General features: G+C 39.4%; 1 protein-coding gene and 1 long non-coding RNA gene across 2 annotated transcripts; both read left to right on the top strand.

Moving 5' to 3' along the window:
* Positions 1 to 2076: 2076 nt before the first annotated feature.
* On the top strand, positions 2077 to 9117 carry RGS4 (regulator of G protein signaling 4). Its single transcript, XM_040229994.1, has 5 exons — positions 2077 to 2243; positions 5060 to 5164; positions 5467 to 5528; positions 6116 to 6282; positions 6673 to 9117. Exons 1-5 carry the CDS (start codon positions 2200 to 2202, stop codon positions 6910 to 6912), a joined length of 618 nt encoding a protein of 205 aa, XP_040085928.1. The 5' UTR covers positions 2077 to 2199; the 3' UTR covers positions 6913 to 9117.
* A 2581-nt stretch (positions 9118 to 11698) lies between these two features.
* On the top strand, positions 11699 to 15282 carry LOC120855518. The gene is made up of 3 exons (XR_005719263.1): positions 11699 to 11791; positions 12118 to 12121; positions 15272 to 15282. It is a non-coding gene; the product is annotated as an uncharacterized LOC120855518 (long non-coding RNA).
* Positions 15283 to 20509: the final 5227 nt, after the last annotated feature.

Here is a 20509-nt window from a genome sequence, read left to right as displayed (position 1 = left end):
TGTTTACATAGTCTATCTCATTTGATAAGACAGTTAAGTGATAGGTTAGCATAGTAAAAAGTCCACATGATCTAGTGTCAAGAAACTAGCTCTATTACTGGGAATCTGTGCCTTTAGCAAGTCGCTTGCTCTCTGTTTCCTTTTTGGTAAAATTAAGGTGTTAATCTAGGTTGTATTAAATCTTATTCAGCTCATCTATTGAAGCTATTTATATTCAGCTCATGACAAATCAGGCTTTTGTTTGGCCTAGGTCCAAGATATCAACTTCCTGTTAAGTCTTCATTCATGTTTCCAAAATCGAATTGTTTAAGTGACCACTATCTTGGATGTCTAGGCAAGCAAAGAAGCCCCTGGTCCATCTTTGGGTGACCTTTTCTCCCTTTTAATTAATTAGCCTCTCCTCTTGGATGCCATTTTTGATCGATCCATCATTCTGGGCCTAATGTCTTCGGCTTCTGTCATTTTGCACTGTACTGTGGTCCCTTCCACAACACCACAGCGGATGGCTACCAGCTTTGCAGAGAAACTCACTGGTTCTATGTTCAAAGAAAAGTTGCCCCTTTGTTAATCTAATACATTTTTCTATCTTCATGTGAGAAAACCAAAGATTTTTTCCTGTAATTTAAATGTATCTTCTGGAGACAGTGATCTTTCCACCCTTTTATATTTCTTAGCCATCTCTTTCTTCTGATAGCCATAGACAGGGCTTGGGACATGGATGGGGTCAGTGAGGGGATGCTGAGAGCCACATACGTGGTCGGGGCATTCCTCTTTACCACTTTCCCTTTAGTATTCTAGAGTCCCTTTGCATCTCACTGTAACCCATCTATTTTTCACCTTCATCACCTAAACAATTAGATGCCTCAGCTTCTCATACTTAAGGCACAGTTCACTATATCTTATGATCAGGAAACTTTCTGCTTTCAACGTGAAAGCTGTTCAGTTCTGACATAGCAACTCATTTTTCCTTCCCCTCATAGCTTTCCTATATGGAGAAGATCCCTCTATAACTCTGATGTGAATGTTTGAGCTACAGCTACAAGATGTGAAACACCAGCCTGATTCTTTGAAGTATTTGATCCATCATATTGTATACAAAAGATACTAACTGTCCATGTGTTTGGAACCAGCTGCAGCGTTAGGTATTTTTATGTTCAGTGTGAAAACCCTGGTAACATGACAGGCAAGCTATATATTTTTCTTCTATGTTCCCCTGTTTCTCAATATTTTGAAATATTACTTTGTATACCTTAAATTGAATAAGACATAATAAGATAAAAATCCACTTTTGAATAAGAATAGGTGTCTATATTTGTTCCTTTATTCCCTGTTCTTGTCTTCAAGCTGCTGTTTTGAAGCTTTTTGCAGGAGATATGCACGTGCAAAAGAGATTGTCAGTGCTTGGCTGAATCTTGTTCTTAGTAAGAGTTCTAGAGAAGTATTCCACAGTCAGGCTGATTACAGATGTAGCTAATCTATTTTCCCTAAGCTAGTTTTCTATGCTGCCGGGAGTATAACTGCCTGTCTTCCAGCTATTCCTCCCCCACATCCCTGTGTGGATGTGACAACCAAGAAAGCAACTTCTGCAAATCTCTGCCTGGAAACAGTGATTCCACCCACACCCTTTTGGAAACAGTGAGGATCAGATTTTGGACCATGGATGGTATAATATTTCTAACCCGAAAGAGGAAGGGCATTAAGTGTCAGCCCCAAAGTAAGCCCACAAACTCTTGCTGGGCCATTTCCTTCTAGGAGGCAAATTTCCTTGACATTGTTTTTATAGACAAATGAATAAACCCATGTTTTGAAGCATTGTACACTTCTTATTTCCTTTCCTGGAAGTTTGAAACCTGAGATAGCCTTAGAGACAGCAAGTTTATATTTTCTGTATGTCTATTTGGCAGGAGGATATTTCTGCGCGTTCACTTTGCTTTGTTGCGTCAGCCCTTTCTTCCTTATCTCTTGCAGAGGATGGAGAGCCAGAAGGCGGCTGAGAGGAGCTGGTATTACAGACCTGTTATCTGATTGGCTGATCGGTCGCGGCTGGGCTATAAAAGAGACCCCTACAGGCTTGGGAGGGAGACGCTGGGAGGATTCTGACAGTATCTTTACCGGAGAAAAGGCAAAGTGCGCTCAGAGCAGAAGCCACAGCTCCTCCTGTAGCAGTTCTTTCCTATCGTGAATCCCACACTACACAAGATGTGCAAGGGACTTGCAGGTCTGCCGGCTTCTTGCTTGAGGAGGTAAGATTATTTTCAGCCACTGAACCAGACTGCGTTAAACTTTCAAATAGACTTTAAGTTATATGCATGTTCTACTTACTAACCTGGTTCTTTGGATTTAGAAACAACATGATGCAGAAATCTTCGACCTCCTAGCTTTAAAACTAGCTAGAAATTGTGGCTTAGGAAGTGTTCACTCCAGATTTTGGCATCCTATATGTTGTTTTCTATGACCTTGATCTTGAAGACTCTTCTAATCTTCTAACCAAGCTAGTTCTAATTAAGGACTGATATGAGGTTTTGGACTATGCACAGTGGTCTGTAATATCGCTACCTGTGATTACTGCTATTTGACTATCACTGAGACACATGGAATCATGGGTCTGGGCTTTCTGATGGTATATTAAATCTCACTTTGGGGAGGATGCTCCAGACTGAAGTTTGGCTACATCACCAGAAAGGCACTGTGCTATTTGTGTGATGCTCCAGTATCTTTCACTCTCTGTTCTTAAAAGCAAATGCTACAGTAAAATAAGAGCCTCAAAACTAGATCTCCCTTATCTCTTTCCCTACTCTAGTTCTGGAAATGCCATGTGGTTGTCGAGTACTGATGATAACCAATCAGCTAAGGGTTCTGTGGAAAGTCTCACCTTAAAGACATTGTTTTATCAATTTACTGTCTCTTGATTAATAAACAAACTTAAAGACATGCAGCTGTTCCTATGTCTTTGTCTTTTTTAAAAAAGTACAAATAAATGCATTCATAGGATGCTCATATGTTAGCTAGCTGAAAAAATACAAAACTAGTGCCTTTCACATTACTTAACCTTACAGTTAAAGGTAAAAAGTCATTTTATAGGTGTACTAACCCATTTCATGTTCCTCTGCAAATAGAAATCACCTTAAATTTTAATTTAGAATTATCTCAGAAAGCACACTTTTAAAATACAATCCTAAGGAGTTTACCTCCTGTCATTCAGGAATATGAAAAATGTTCTTTTTTTTCCCCCATTCTTTCATGGCTGGTTTCAAATGAAGCAGGAGGGTCTGGCAGAGAGTGCTTGTGAAAACACTGAGCTCTGACCTCCATCATTAATTTCCTGAGTTGAATAGAGCAAATCAATCCAAGCTCCAGTTAACTCAGATATAAAATTAATCATGCAAAACACAGGAATGTCAGGTGAAAGTTTTGCTCTGGTAAATATTTTAGGAGGCAGATAAGTAATTGCTCTAGAGCTTTACTCTCAGGAGCTCAGAGGCTAACCTGGGGAGGTACAGTGTATGTCAGCAGGGTGCACTGCTCTCCCCTTCCCTCACTGGCGAACTGTGAATCATCCTACCCAGCACCTTCATTCTCGCATTGGTGCCTGAGGCTCCAGAGGGAATGGGAAAGGCTCAAGGTCACACAGGTGGTGGCTGGTGAAGTGCAGATCACCTCCAGTCTTCTTACTTCAGAGGTCGCTGGAGTCATTTTGGTTTTTATTTTTTTGGCTGTATTGTGTTATAAGGACAAGTGTAATGTATTTGCTAAGCATACTTCCAGGTCTTGAAATGACTCCGTATCGGTCGATAACTGTCAGATCTCAGCCAGACCTGGCACATGGAAATATGAGATCACAATATGCTTACATCATCACCTTAGGCTTCATGCTTAGATTTTGCTATTGTTAAGAAAGACTTTGTATCCCATGAGCAGTGGGAAAACAGAGAAAGGAGAACAATCTTGGGGCGGGGGTTGGAGAGAAAATACTCTTTTAAAGGCAGCAAAAGAACATAATGGATTTCAAACTTCCTGGAGAAATGCACATAGATAAGGCACTAATATATTAATAGCCATCCTAAAATGTCCTTTTATCCTTGTGGCTTTATTTTCTTCTAAGTAGAAACATCTAGTCATTCAATTAGTCATTCATTTCCTTCAAAATGACATTTTTCACTTTAAAACTATGTCTCCGCTTTTACAGAAAATGAGATCCAAGCAAAAGAACAAATAAAGAGTGAGAAAGTTGAGCTAAAAGCTTATTAGAGGGCCCTCCTTTTTTAGTAAGTTATGTGCACTGCCATACCCTAGCTACCTATTAAAGAGTGGCCATAACATGGAAGCTTTGCTCTAGTCACGAGCTTCAGTGATGACTCTTACATGCTTCTCCTTGTTATTGTTTTTCAGTCTTAGATGTCCTTTGTAGTATAAATATCCTTAGAGTGTAGATATTTCAAAGGGAAGCAGGAGAGTCTTTAGAAGCTAGCCTGCAGGAGCTCAGGTTTCAGCCTGAGCTTTTGAGTTAACCACCTCATTCCCGCTCCTCTCTGCTGGAGCCACTCGTGTATATCCCATAACGTGACTTGCTCACTACATCCAGGCTGAAACTGAACAAACCTTTAATTCCTGAGATGCTCCTACATTCCTCTGCTAACAGTGAGGCAGATGGAAATAGCAACCACTCTCCAGAAGGTGGCATGCAACAACCAGATGCCATACTTCACGGTTCCCTGCTCTTCATTTCCTAAAACTTAGAAAACCGTCAAGTTTGCATTATGTTTCTCCTGAAGATACCTAAGTGTTCCATTGGTCAAAATGACAGGGTTACAGGTAGACTGAAGGATCAGAAATCCAGTTACCGATGAAGGAGGCTGTGCTCCAAGTTTTGCAGTGAGTCATAGGAAGAAGCAGAGGTGGAATCTCATTTTCCTGAGAGTTCCTGCCAGCCTCAACTCCTATTTCTTAAATAAACTGCCTTTGCCTCTTTACTAGTAATGGACTCTGAACTGTACCAGTCAGGTATCTTTTTAAAAGAACTGAGTGTCATTATTCTGTTTCTCCCCCTTCTTGTGTGCAGTGCAAAAGATATGAAGCATCGGCTAGGTTTCCTGCTGCAGAAGTCAGATTCCTGTGAACATAACTCTTCACACAGCAAGAAGGACAAAGTGGTGATTTGTCAGAGGTAAGAGAAAAGGCTTTGGCGAAGAGCCACTGAGTATTAACTATCTGATGACAGAGATGCTCTGTGCGGGAAAAAGAAGATATGTCCGTAGTTAACCTAGATGTGGATCATGAAGGCCTCCATTTTCACAAAGATTATGGTTGCATTTGAAATTTCCATACATCTAGTGGAAAGATTGCTCTATTCAACAACAGGCCTCATGATGAAAAATAAAATCTCTGTCTTTTATTCAAAATCTTAAATGTTTTGCCCCCATTTTATATCTTAACATTCAAATTATTCTTTTTCTCTAATGTCTTTAGGGTGAGCCACGAGGAAGTAAAAAAATGGGCTGAATCACTGGAAAACCTTATTAGTCATGAATGTAAGTATGACAGCTTCCCACCATCTACCACTCCCCAAGATGAAGATAAAGCATGCTGGGTAGACAAGTTATTTCACAGTACACTTGATCTGATAGGAATTACAGAAAGGCTTGGATTTCTCCTAAATTTCAGGCTCAGAAAAATTAGTCCCCTTAAAATTTTACCATACCCTAGATCTTTGTGGTATACAATGGAAAGCTCATACATAGCCCATATGGAAAACCATCTTTCTCACCACATCGAAAAAGGGCAGACGAAAAACTCCAAATGGTTAGATTTCTTTCAGAATTGACCTCAGTTTTTCTTCCCAAACTCACTTTGGCAACTAGGGGCAGCATAAGCATCTCAGAAGCATAAAATGTTCCCGAAAAAAACTTTAAACCTTGAGCAAGAAACACTAGGTATAAATGGTATCCAATAGATATCAAACATAGATTAAAATTATCTGACCCTCAGTAATCCCTCCAGCAGGGGAGATAGGGAACTATTTGAACCAAAGCTTTCTTCCCTCAAGTATCCCAGCTTTACTTGCAATACAGTGTCCACCGGTGCAATGACAGCTGTGGTTCTTTCTCCTCTGTCACAGGTGGGCTGGCCGCTTTCAAAGCTTTCTTGAAGTCTGAATACAGTGAGGAGAACATTGACTTCTGGATCAGCTGTGAAGAATACAAGAAAATCAAATCACCCTCTAAACTAAGTCCCAAGGCCAAAAAGATCTATAATGAATTCATCTCAGTCCAGGCAACCAAAGAGGTAAGTATACATGGAAGAGAACTGAATAGATCTTAAAGAAACGTTCTAGACATTCAATAAGATGGATCCTTAGATGATGTGAGTTAAAGCTACAACAGTGGAGCAGGTTATTACAATCTTGACAGCCTCAAATAAGTTCGTTAGGTAAAAAGCTTTTTCATCTAGATGACTCAGATTATCTCCCTTCATGAATTTGCTTCGAATGAATCTTCCCAATTTGTGAGAAATAATGGGAGGTATTTCCCTGGGTTCGCTCACAGGTGCCAGGGTGGAGCCAAGTGTCCTTTTATTCACTCCTGAGGTATAGAGGGTGCACACTCATACAGAGCTCACAACCTCCCATCCTTATGGGGTAAGATGTATGATGGACCTTTGGCCTCTGCCCCTCAGGTAAACCTGGACTCTTGCACCAGGGAGGCGACAAGCCGGAACATGCTGGAACCCACAATAACTTGCTTCGATGAGGCTCAGAAGAAGATTTTCAACCTGATGGAAAAGGATTCATACCGCCGCTTCCTCAAATCTCGATTCTACCTTGATTTGGTCAACCTTTCCAGCGGTGGGTCAGAGAAGCAGAAAGGAGCAAAGAGTTCCACAGACTGTGCTTCTCTGGTTCCCCAGTACGCCTAGTCCTCACTCAACAGTGGAAGGCTGAGATACCAAGACTATGCCTGGAAAACCCGAGGCCAAATATTGATCTTTATTAAGCACCAGTGCTTTTTCCACATTGCAGCCTAGTGTTCATGCTGCTGGCTATGTCTGAGTCAGTCCCATACAAAAACTAGATAACATTTTGGTGTTCATCGGGGCAGGACCTCATCCCAGTCTAGTTGTCTCAGATTTCTTTTGGTGTGCCATGTGAGCAGATATCCGAATAAGGGCCTTGTGGGTCTGGATTGTCAAAGACTTGGCAGTTCTCTCCTGCCAACAGTGTGACCTCAGATTGGTTGGTCCGTGGTTGGTACACTTCATGCGACATCCACAGGCGCATGTGTTCTGTTAACCAGTCTTGAGATGTTTAGATGGGGTTGATCTATTTTATGTATCTCTGTGTGTGCATGTGTGTGTGTGTATATGTATATATACACACATATATACAAACTCGCAGTCTGCCTATATGTATGCATGTATACATACATATATATTTCTGCAAGAATAGACAAGAGAGACCCGAGGTGCTCATAATTAGACTGTGTGAATATATTTACATGCATGTTCTGATCCCCTGTTTTTCACTCTGCAACTGAACAGAGCAAACTAAACCAGCTGCCCTGCAGTCTACAAAAAGGATGCTAACCTGTGGAAAGTTGATTCTGTAAAACTCCATGAGTCTTACTGGAGAAGCATGGACTTCATGCTTAATTTAACCATTGACAGCTTCCAAGTTGGATAGTATCCTAAGGAGAAAACATTAAAAAATGTTATGTCTGTCTGACACAGTGCTGTCTTTGGTTGTCACTAATGGCACTTTTGAGTCCCCAAGCTGCTGGCCTCCCCTTCTTTGCCTGGGTGCTTGATGCATAATAGCAGCAGCCAGGTTGATATGGAGTTGGAGAAACAGTGCTTGAACTGAATGAAGAAACATAGGTAAAGCCTTGCCAGCTCTACCTACTATAAGATGCTGGTTTAGTACGGGCACAGAATTTAAAGGTTAATGTTCTTATCCCCTTCTCTTTTTTCCTCTCTTGATTAAGGTGCTCTTCTCATTTTGTTTTTCCCTGAGAACTTTAGCCATTAGATGAGGCTCCTTAATTCATTGTGGTTGTTTTTTCCCCCATAATGGCTTTAGGCTACATACTTGTTCCTTGTAAACCAGCATCAGGGGAAAGATTACATTTTATAAGGGGGGAACATGTTTTCACAAATTGAAAAGCCCGCATAAATTTCCCTTTTGAAGGTGGAATCTGGCTCATTGAATCCCAAACATCAGGACTAACAGAGCCTGAATGCATTTCATTTTAGGCTCTGAGATGAAATGAGAGAGAAAAGGGATAAAAGAAAAAAAGGATATCAATTTTAAAACTACTGTTTAGAATTTTCCAAGGCACATAAAATACTTGAAAATGTCTCATTTATGTTATTTATGATGTTTTGTGTAATGTTTTTATTATTGTATTGTTTTATAAACGGAGGTGCAAGATATCACCTGAATTATTAATGAATGGCCAGGAAGTAATTTTCTTCTCATTCTTCTAAAATTACTGCCTTTGAAGTGCACACACATTCATGCATGAACACCGCACTGATTCTTCCAGTGTAACTTACAAACATGGACACCTTTGTGGTTTTTAAGCCAAAACACTGGGCTATAAAATGAAGACATTGGAGTATATGTGTAAAAGTCTCATTGTATTAAATTTATAGGTTTCCTCAACTGTACCCTTTCTATATCTCTAGCAGTTTTGCTTTCCATGCCTCCAGAGTTTCTCATCAGTGTCTCTTTCTGTTATACGCATTTCCACCCTTTGTCTCCAATTAACTCCAGGATCCAAATGTGTAACTCTGTCGGTCTTGCCCTGTTAAAACTGTCATGATTTTCAGACCGTATCTGTACTCACAGACTGCTGTCTCACCAATAGGCAGGAAGGTCATTCTGAATGAGGAGTAAATTATTTTATGTAATACATTTCTCAAGTGTGCTTTTCCATTGTATTTCCTCCTTATTTCATCACTATTTGGCATGCTGAGCTTACCTGCTCACAGTCCATGGACAGAATACTCCTTCCATATGCATACCTATTTTTATCATCATGTGCTTTAACAGCCTCAGAGCAGATGCTTCCAGTGAAACACACACAACTTAATAATAAGGGTAAATAAATACTTCATGCAAAACTATCTGTTTGCAAACACATTAATGATCCATAGAGACATGTTATGAGAAATGATAGCAGAGTGTGGGGTGGTTGTAGAAAATGGCTAATAACCAGGTTTTTATCTCTCGCATGCCAGCTCTGGGAATGAAAGTGGAAAATGAAAATTGTTTATGTCTTGGTTCCTGCCACTGCTCTGTCTGCCTTTATTCACAGAACTGAGGCAGTCTTGGCTTCAGAGACTTTGCTGAGCAGATTTGGCAGTTTACTTGCAGGTCCTCAATAAGTTCTCAAGGGATAGAGTTCGCCTCCCAGAGTGAATGACGCTTGTTCTACCTCCATTTCCAGCCTGACCCAGAGAAGAGGGAAGCAGGAGGGGACTGAGGAGGAGCAGGGGAGCTACAGATGACTGATAAATAGACCCTTGCCAAAATGGCTCAGAATGCTTTTCTTCTTTTACACATTCTTTTCCCTAGAAAAAACGTCATAGAATATTCACATTTACAGTCGTAGGTATTGTCGTGAGACCTCCCCCTCCAACCTACCTCTCTCATGCTTACAAGGGTTAGGGACAAAGGGTCTTATGCTATTTTGAGGAATAGATCCTCTTAAGGATCCGATAAAAACGATGAACTGTATACTAAGAAAAATACCCAAAGAAATCCAAACTCCTCATAAATATTTAAAGGAAACTCTTGCAACTCCAAAATGCACAAAACTGTCAACATTCTCACACACTCTAGATGTGTCAGACTCTCACAGAGAGTGTGAGGTTCCAGTTCATACAACTCACCATCAAAAAGAGAAAAAAAATACCCAATTAAAAAATAGGCTGTGACAGAGCCCCTGTTTGGCAGAACACAACAAAATTTTGTAAAGCAATAATCTTTCAATTAAAAAATAAAGTGGGAAAAAACCCACACTCACGCACAGGCACACACACACACACACACACACACACACACACACACACAAAGTGTCTAAAAATATAAGCTGTGGATCTGAGCAGGTATTTTCCAAAGAAGACATACAGATGGCCAACCGATCCATGAAAAAATGCTCAACATCACTCATGGTCAAGAAGATGCACATCAAAACCATGAGATGTCACCTCACACCTGTCTAAACGGCTATTATCAAAAAGTTAACAAGTTTTGGTGAGGATAGGGAAAACATGGAAGCCCCATGTATTGTTGGTGGGAATGTAAATTAGTATAGCCAAAATGGAAAACAGTATGGAGGTTTCTCAAAGAATTAAAAATGGAAGTACTATACAATCCAGCAATTCCACTTTTGGGTATTTTCTAGAGAAAAAAAACCCCACTAATTTGAAAATAATGTATGAACCTCTATATTCATTGTGGCACCATTAACAATTGCCAAGATATGGAAGCAACCTAAGTGTCCATTAATGAATGAATGGATAAAGAAGATTTGGTATATAAATATACAGTGGAATATTACTCAGCCATAAAGAAGAATGGAATGTTGGCATTTGCAGACACATGGATAGACCTAGAGGGTACTATGTTAAGTGAAATAAGTCAGACAGAAAAAAGCAATTTCACTTATTTGTGGAACCTAAAAAGCAAACAAACAACAACAACAAAAGAACCAAAACAGAGCAAATGAATAAGCATAACAAAACAGAAATAGAGTCATAAGTGCAGAGAACAAACAGGTGGTTGTCAGAGGAGAGGTGGTGGGGAGATGACTAACATAGGTGGAGGAGATTAGGAGGTACCAACTTCCAGTTACCACATACATGAGTCATGATTCAGTCACAGGGATGAAATACACAGTGTAGGGAATATAGTCAAGAATAATTAATATTTTTGTATGGTGACAAAGATGGTCAAAATGTACAAATTTTCAGTTATAAGATAAATAAATACTAGAGATATAATGTGTGTACATGCTAAGTTGCTTCAGTTGTGTTCAACTCTTTGTAACCCTATGGACTGCAGCCCATCAGGCTCCTCTGTACATGGGATTCTCCAGGCAAGAATACTGTAGTTGGTTACCATTTTCTTTTCCAGAGGAGAAATGTAATGTACAACTTGATTGATATAATTAATACTGCTGTAGGTTATATATGGAAGACAAAAAGAGGATGAATCCTTAGAGTTCTCATCACAAGGAAAAATATTTTTCTTTTATTTTGTATCTGTATAAGGTGATGGACATACACTAAACTTATTGTGGTAATCATTTCATAATTATGTGATTTAAATAATTATGCTGTACACCTGCTGGGGTCCAGCCCCGGCAGATCCAGGGAATTTGAAGGGTGGACGGAGTCGGCGAGGAAAGACTTATTTATTGATTGATATAAGATTAGATTAGGAAACAATAGTGTAGTAGGAAGATTAAGTGGAGGAAGAGAGCTGAATAGCTTGGATTACGCGGAAGACCAATAAAATTCCAGACAAGGAATTTGCACCATCTACGTTGGGCCACCGGCGCTCGCTTGAATATCTAAGGGTGCCTCGCCTTAGGCTCCCTTTCGCGCGGGTCTTAAAGGCCAGGGCAAGTAAGTAGACTTGGCGAGCCCCCGCGCCCCAGATGGAAATTCAGCCTGAAACTACGTCATGAGACAGAGGGAGTGAAAGGGAAAAGAGGAAAGAGAGAGAGACACGGGGGGAGCCAGATTCCCAAGAAACCAGGCCGAGAGACTAGTTTGAGAAACTGGTCCAGTCCTTTATTGTTCAGAAGGCCTTTTATACTTATGATAAAAACAAGGAGATCAATGGGTAACAAAGTTATGCAGCGTTAGCAGCCCAGACTCTTATCAAAACCAGGCTTTTCTCTCTGCATACCTAATTGTATACACAAGTCTTAGGTGATTTACATCATCTTCTGGCCAAAAGGGGCCAATTAACATTTTACAGCCTTTTTTCTGATAAGGGTTTGTCAACCAGAAGACTTATTTGTGTGATCTTCCCAAAGTCTGGTGCCACTCTCAGAAAGTACTAAATAAAGTTACATTCTTACATAGCAAGGACACAAGAGGAGTGCAAAGAGAAGTAATTAACTCAAAAGTCTAGTGTTGCTAACATCAGAACTACTATATATCTTTTTCCATATCCCGTTTACATTGATTAACATCCTCCCAGGTGCCTAAAAGATAAAGAATATGGAGGCCTGGTGGCAATCATTGAGTCAACAGTGAAATCCCATCACCAATATAATTTTTAACTCTTTAGAAAAGGCTCTGTATCTTTAAGATGCTTTTAAGCTTTGTGCCTCTCGCGGTTGGGGGCTGCAAGCAATTCACAAGCTGTAAGAGGTCCAGGGAACCTGTTAGGTAAGCTAGAGAGCAATCAGAGGGGGTTAACTGAAACATCCCTTTCAAATGCAGAAGACTAAAGCCCTGAGTTGACTTTTTTCCAGAGAATATCAGAAAAGTGGAAAAGCAGGCAGATTCTTATTTTTTGGGGGGGTGGATGCTCAGGAAATGCCAGGGGGAACTCCTGAAGTCTGATCAAGGCCTTGCGTATGTCAGCTTCCTCCCTCATGACCTTGTCACGGGTGGGATTCCTCACGCTGGCTCCCGACATACACCTTAAACTTAAAACAGTGCTTGATGTCAATTATATCTCAATAAAACCGGAAGACATTGATTCATTTAAAATGACTATATTTAACAAGGACCTATTGTATAGCACAGGCAACCCTAATCAATGTTATGTAGCAGCCTGAATGGGAGGGGAGTTTGGACAAGATGGACACATGTATATGCACGGCTGAGTCCCTTCCCTGTGCAGCTGAAACTATTACAACATTGTTAATCAGCTGACGCTAACACAAAATAAAAAGTTAAAGAAAACTGGAAGAAAAATACATGATCATATAGGTATACGTATGTGTGTGAGTGAGTGCTGTCTTGTCCGACTCTTTGAGACTCCATAGACTGTACCCACCAGACTCCTCTGTCCATTTTCACTGTCCACTTAAAAAATATCATGAACAATTTCCCAAGGGTATAGCCATCTACCAATTATTTCTAATATAGCCTCATTAAATTCCATAGTTTGAGTGTACCATATTTGATTCAAGAAGTTTTCACTTTTAATTGATAAAAATGCATGTTTAACAGCGATCTGTATTAGCAATGTATAAATTAACAATAATAGGCATCCTTGTACTCCATCCTTATATGTTGGTATCTTCCGAGATGGAGTCCCAGAAGAAGGATAGGATCACTGGGATAAATTAAAATAAATAAAATTTAAAAATTAATTAATTAAAATAATAATAAATAAATAAAACAAAAAAGAGTAAGTACATTTTAGGTGTTAAAAATCCACATTCATTTGAACAGTATAAAAAGTGTCAATTGCCCCATATCTTTATGGCATTAAATAAGTCATAATGCCATATTTACCATCACGCCAGGTTTACCAATCTGATGGGATAGAGGTGACATCTTCTTGTTTTCACCTGTGTTGTCCTAACCACTCATGAAGTTGAAGACATTTATAAAATTTCACTGCCCATATCTACATTTTGCTACTGTTCATATTCATTCCAAACTATTTTGATTTTCTTTTTATTGATAGCTAAAACCCTTCCCATAAAAGTTAGATTAATTTTCTGCCTACTATATTTTTTATAATATTTTTGGCCTCTGTTTATGGTGTCTTTTGCAAATGAAAATGTTTTACTTTTTATAAAACCATCTGTCAAACTTTGCTTTATGGATCAAAGCTTCTAAGAAAGCTTACAAAGGCCACCTTCATCAGGATATTTTGCTAGTATTCTATGTTTAATGCTAATGTTTTTAACAGATTATTTTTAGTTTTATTTATGTTAATATATTTGGAATTGAAAATATTATAGTTGATTTATAGTGTTATATTAATTTCTGCTGTACAGCAAAGTGATTTAGTTATTATATATATTATTTTTCATATTCTTTTTCATTATGGCTTATGGATATTGGATATAGTTTCCTGTGCTATACAGTAGGACCTTGTTTTTTAATCTTTCTTATATATAATAGTTTGCATTTGTTAATCCCACACACCTAGTCCTTCCCTCCTCCATCCCTACTCCCCCTTGGCAATCACAAGTCTGTTCTCTATATCTGCAAATCTATTTTTGTTTTGTAGATATGTTCATTTGTGTCATATCTTAGATTCCTCATGTAAGTGATATCATACATTTGTTTTACTCTTTTTGACTTATTTCACTTAGTATGATAATCTCTCTGTCTGAGGAGGTCTTACAAATAGCTGTGAAAAGATGGGAAGTGAAAAGCAAAGGAAAAAAGGAAAGATATACCCATTTGAATGCAGAGTTCCAAAGAATAGCAAGGAGAGATAAGAAAGACTTCCTCAGCAATCAATGCAAAGAAATAGAGGAAAACAATAGAATGGGAAAGACTAGAGATCTCTTCAAGAAAATTAGAGATACCAAAAGAACACTTCATGCAAAGATGGGCTCAATAAAGGACAGAAATGGTATGGACCTAATAGAAGCAGAAGATATTAAGAAGAGGTGGCAAGAATACACAGAAAACCGTACAAAAAAGATCTTCACAACCCAGAAAATCACGATGGTGTGATCACTCACCTAGAGCCAGACATCCTGGAATGTGAAGTCAAGTGGGCCTTAGGAAGCATCACTATGAACAAAGCTAGTGGAGGTGATGGAATTCCAGTTGAGCTATTTCAAATCCTGAAAGATGACACTGTGAAAGTGCTGCACTAGATATGCCAGCAAATTTGGAAAACTCAGCAGTGGCCACAAGACTGGAAAATGTCAGTTTTCAATCCAATCCCAAAGAAAGGCAATGCCAAAGAATGCTCAGACTACCACACAATTGCACTCATCTCACATGCTAGTAAAGTAATGCTCAAAATTCTCCAAGCCAGGCTTCAGCAATACATGAACTATGAACTTCCAGATGTTCAAGATGGTTTTAGAAAAGGCAGAGGAACCAGAAGTTGATCAAACTGCCAACATCTGCTGGATCATGGAAAAAGCAAGAGAGTTCCAGAAAAACATCTATTTCTGCTTTATTGACTATGCCAAAGCCTTTGACTGTGTGGATCACAATTAACTGTGGAAAATTCTGAAAGAGATGGGAATACCAGACCACCTGACTTGCCTCTTGAGAAATCTGTATGCAGGTCAGGAAGCAACAGTTAGAACTGGACATGGAACAACAGACTGGTTCCAAATAGGAAAAGGAGTACGTCAAGGCTCTATATTGTCACCTTGCTTATTTAACTTATATGCAGAGTACATCATGAGAAACCCTGGACTGGAAGAAGCACAAGCTGGAATCAAGATTGCCAGGAGAAATATCAATAACCTCAGATATGCAGATGACACCACCCTTATGACAGAAAGTGAAGAAGAACTAAAGAGCCTCTTGATGAAAGTGAAAGAGAAGAGTGAAAAAGTTGGCTTAAAGCTCAACATTCAGAAAACTAAGATCATATCATCTGGTCCCATTACTTCATGGTAGATAGATGAGGAAACAGTGGAAACAGTGTCAGACTTTATTTGGAGGGGCTCCAAAATCACTGCAGATGGTGACTGCAGCCATGAAATTAAAAGATGCTTACTCCTTGGAAGGAAAGTTATGACCAACCTATATAGCATATTAAAAAGCAGAGACATTATTTTGCCAACAAAGGACCGTCTAATCAAGGCTATGTTTTTTCCAGTGGTCATGTATGGATGCGAGAGTTGGACTGTGAAGAAGGCTGAGCGCCGAAGAATTGAGGCTTTTGAACTGTGGTGTTGGAGAAGACCCTTGAGAGTCCCTTGGACTGCAAGGAGATCCAACCAGTCTATCCTAAAGGAGATCAATCTTGACTGTTCATTGGAAGGACTCATGTTGAAGCTGAAACTCCAATACTTTGGCCACCTGATGTGAAGAGCTGACTCACTGGAAAAGACCCTGATGCTGGGAAATATTGAGGGCAGGAGGAGAGGGGGATGACAGAGGATGAGATGGTTGGATGGCGTCATCAACTTGATGGACATGGGTTTGGGTGGACTGCGGGAGTTGGTGATGGACAGGGAGGCCTGGCGTGCTGAGGTGCATGGGGTTGCAAAAAGTCGGACATGACTGAGTGAGTGAACTGAACTGAACTGAGGTCCATCTATGTTGCTGTAAATTATTTCATTCTTTTCAATGGCTGAATAATATTCCTTTATGTATGTGTGTGTATATATATACATCCATCTATATATATATCTTCCTTGTCCATTTGTTCATGGACACTTAGGGTGCTTCCATGTCTTGGCTACTGTGACTAGTTGTACTATGCCCATACGGGAACATGTACCTTTTTGAATTATAGTTTTGTCCAGATATATGCCCAAGAGTGCCATTGCTAGATCATATGGAGACTCTATTTTTAGTTTTTTAAGGAACCTCCATTCTGTTTTTCATAGTGACTGCACAAATTTACATTCTTACGTACAGTGTAAGAGGGTTCCCTTTTCTCCACACTCTCTCCCGCGTTTTATATTTGTAGACTTGTTAATGATGGCCATTCTGACTGAAGTGTGGTGGTACTTCTAGAATTTATTATTTATTTAATTTTTAAAAATTAATTAATTAATTGGCAGCACTATGCAGCATGTGGGATCTTATTAATAGTTCTCTGATTAGGGATCAAACATATGTCCCGTGCATTAGAAGCATGGAGTCCTAACCAGTTGACCATCAGGGAAGTCCCCTCTGGAATTTATTTTTATATATGAAACCAAACAAGGCCAAAAGGAATACCATATGATTTTGAATAATCTGTGCTTTTTCTATTTAGTTAAAATGTCATTTTATCACTTTAAGTTTCACTATGTACTACAATCTGTTTCTGAATTTTACCTAATGCTGCTCATTTCTGTCCAATATTACCCTATAGCTTATAAGTTTTAATTCTTGGTATAAGGGCAACATTCACCTATTGTTTCACTTTTAGTTTCATTCTACAGATGAAAATGTTTTTATTTATAATTTTGAAAATTAAAAACATATATAGAAAACAGAATAAAAGCTACTTTCAAGGGAAAAGCGACTACCCATCACCTTAAGTCAAGCATGTGGACGAAAAATTCATTAGAGGAAAGCCAGTCAGATAAATTGACTCATGTGACCAGCCAGACTCAAAAGCATGGTATAGGAACTAAAGCACTCCATTCATTTAATTCAGTCAAAACATGTGTGCTCAGGCCTTTTTTCTTCCAGTTTTGCAAATAATTTTCTTTTTGTAAACATACAATAAGTTTTAATCAAATTTTAAAAAGTAAAAGTTAAGAATACTCAAATTATTCACACACAAGATATTTATATTCATTCTTATAATTTATACTTTGAATTTTAATAGGTAACTCTAAATGTTTGATCTTTTTATTTAATTGTTATTGGAATATAGTTGATTTACAATGCTGTATTAGTTTCAGGTGTACAGAGAAGTGAATGAAATATACATATTCATATAACCACTCTTTTTTAGATCCTTTTCCCATATAGAACATTACAGAGGCCTTTAGAAAATGTAATGACCAACTAAATTGTTCATTATCAAAATCTTTTATTGTATTATGCATTGCTCTGCCTATCTGGGTCTAGATGCTATGTGAAAATATGACACGAGAAAATAAAATACAGAGTTTTGTCCTTTTTGTAATATAATAAAAGAAAATTTGAGTGAGATGACTCAGGAAGTGTTCACTTAGAAAAAGAGTCCAGTGTTTTAGGGTTTGTATGCAAAATGATAGGGTTTTCCCGGTAAGAATCCACCCACCAATGGGAGATGCAGGAGACTAAGGTTCAATTCTTGGATCGGGAAGATCCCCAGGAGAAGAGAATGGCTACTATTCCAGTATTCTTGCCTGAAAAATTCCATGGTCAGCGGAGCCCGGTGGGTACAGTCAATGGGCTCACATGACTGAGCGACTAAGCATACATATACACACAGGCACACAGACACACAGACACACACACCCACCCACCCCCCCACACACAATGATAATGAGGGAGCTGGGGCCAGGGACTATGCACTTGTTAGTCACATCAATGGAATTAAAAAATGCCTGGGGAGAGAACTGAGTTTCCAAAGGCAACCTAAAATTTAATGGTAGTATCTTATGCTTATGGCATGTTTATTAGTTGCCAAGTGTATGATGAAAGTCTCATGTGATATCATTTAACATTTAGAATAAAACTCTGATGTAGGTGTGATTAGTATCTTTCCATTGTGGATAGGGAAAACATGGTACAGTAAAGTCCAGAAATTTACCCATGATTATATACCAAAGAAGTGAAGATAGACTTTAGCCAAACCAAGAAATCTATTTTAAGTTCACACTTTTAATTAATCTAGTCAAGAAGAAAGGGAAAAGGGAAAAGAGAAGGAAGAAATATAGAGAGAGGAGATAAGAGAAAAAGAGTGGGGAAAGGAAAGGAAGGAGAGAAGAGAAAGACAGAAAATAAATTTTTTAAAAAATTATATGAAAGATATAGTAGAAAAAAAAGAAAACAAAGATGCACATTGTGCAGGACAAAAAGTCAGCCACTCATCAGTGCCCATGTCTCGTGGCTTCCCTGGTGGCTCAGACCATAAAGAATCTGCGTGCAATGCAGGAGACCTGGGTTCAGTCCCTGGGTTGGGAAGATCCCCTGGAAGAGGGCAATCCATTCCAGTATTGTTGCCTGGAGATTACCCACGGACAGAGGAGTCAGACACGACTGAGTGACTAACAACAGCACAGCTCCACCCCAGAGCATCCTGCTGCTACTGTGTTGTCTCATATCCTCCCTGAGCTGGGGCAGATGGACGGTCTCTCTGGGACCAGCAAAAAACGTTTGGGAAGCAAGGGATAAATACTAGGCTAGGTTACTCATTAAGAATCATTTCTCATTTCCTCTTCTTTCTTTTTCTAAATTACCAGATCCTAAGCTATTCTTCAGAGTAAATCTTTGTTTTTTAAAATACCTGAGGGAAGAAGAAAAAGGATATAAGAACAGCTCAACTCTCCCTTGGTTCTAGCTCACCTCTGCTTGGGTTGACCTTGCACAGGAAATCCAAGTCCCCTGCTGGAGTCACACATGGACAGGACCCCAGATGGAAACAGGCACTTGACATGAGGTCCTGGTCACATTTCTGCTGTCCCCACTCTGGGAGGAAGCCACTGATGACCTCAGAATCTGGATTAAGGGAATTGCTCCTCACATGAGTTTGGTCAAGGCAACAGCCTGTGCAGACCAGCAGAGTTAGACTGTAGGAATTAGTGAGCTGTGACCTCTTGAGACTGACCTTCCAGGGTGGACTTTGGGGGCATTTCTTGTAACAACAAAAAAAAAAAAAAAAAAAGAAAAGAAGAGTTTGGTTGATTTATAAAAGGACTATTTGTAAAATTTCCAGATTATTCCCCCAATACAGGGCCCTTCTGTAGCTGTCTTCTCTCTGAGATATCTCTTCAATAACAATAACAAATCCTACTCATTTTTTCTCTCACCAGCATGCCTGTCCACTCTGTCTTCCTCCTACTCTGCTCATTTCTTCTCTGTTGGACTTGGTATTTCTCTGCCTTTGTCTTGTTGCTAATAATCGTTGTTGTTGTTTCTCAGGCATGTCTGACTCTTTGTGAACCAATGGACAGCAGCTTGCCAGGCCTCCCTGTCCTTTTATTGATACATACGCTTTGGTGTCAGAAAGTTCATCTCTGAGGGCAGCTTGCAAATTCTAGACCAATTTGTCTTCCAATTCCCATCTTGGAGACGGATTTAACTTGCATGGAGTCCCTTAAACTAGAAATTGCAGAATCATTCCTGGCCAATTTTTCGCACACACTCCACACACCCAGTAGTTACCTAGCTCCGCAGAATCTTACTGGGGATTTCTCAATGTGTGTTCCTGCCTCTCCACTGGCATGGCCATAGCAGGCCCTCATCATGTGTGGCCTGCTCTATTGCCTTGGCCTTACTCTCAGCCTCTCTGACTCCAGTCTGATACCCTCTGCTTCACTCTGAATAACTTCCAGTCTGCTTTAAGATGCACATTTGGTCTCTCACTCTCCTGCTTAAAACGTGAGATACTCCCAACCCTAGGCTGGTGTTCAACTCTTTATAATTCTAAATTCTTTCTAGTCCTCTGGCCTCCTCTCTTTCAACTCCTCCTTTGGTCCAGCTATAATGATTCACATTTTCTAACACAGCCTTTTGTTAATTGCCTCTGTCATCATCCAAATCAGTCTCCCATCCCCCTTCTTAATCTAACTAAACTCCTACTCTTTATTTTTAACTCAATTCAAGATCTGCCCACATTGAGAAGTCTCTCACTTTCTGTCATGAAGCAAATGTTCCTCTGTGGGCTCTCTTGATATTCTGTCATGCTTTTATTATTACTAGTACATTATCATACAACTGCTGATTTACAAGTGCGTCT

This window comes from Oryx dammah, unplaced genomic scaffold, assembly GCF_014754425.2.
Source record: "Oryx dammah isolate SB20612 unplaced genomic scaffold, SCBI_Odam_1.1 HiC_scaffold_28, whole genome shotgun sequence".
Taxonomy (NCBI): Eukaryota; Metazoa; Chordata; class Mammalia; order Artiodactyla; family Bovidae; genus Oryx; species Oryx dammah.
This window is presented reverse-complemented; position numbering and strand designations above follow the sequence as displayed.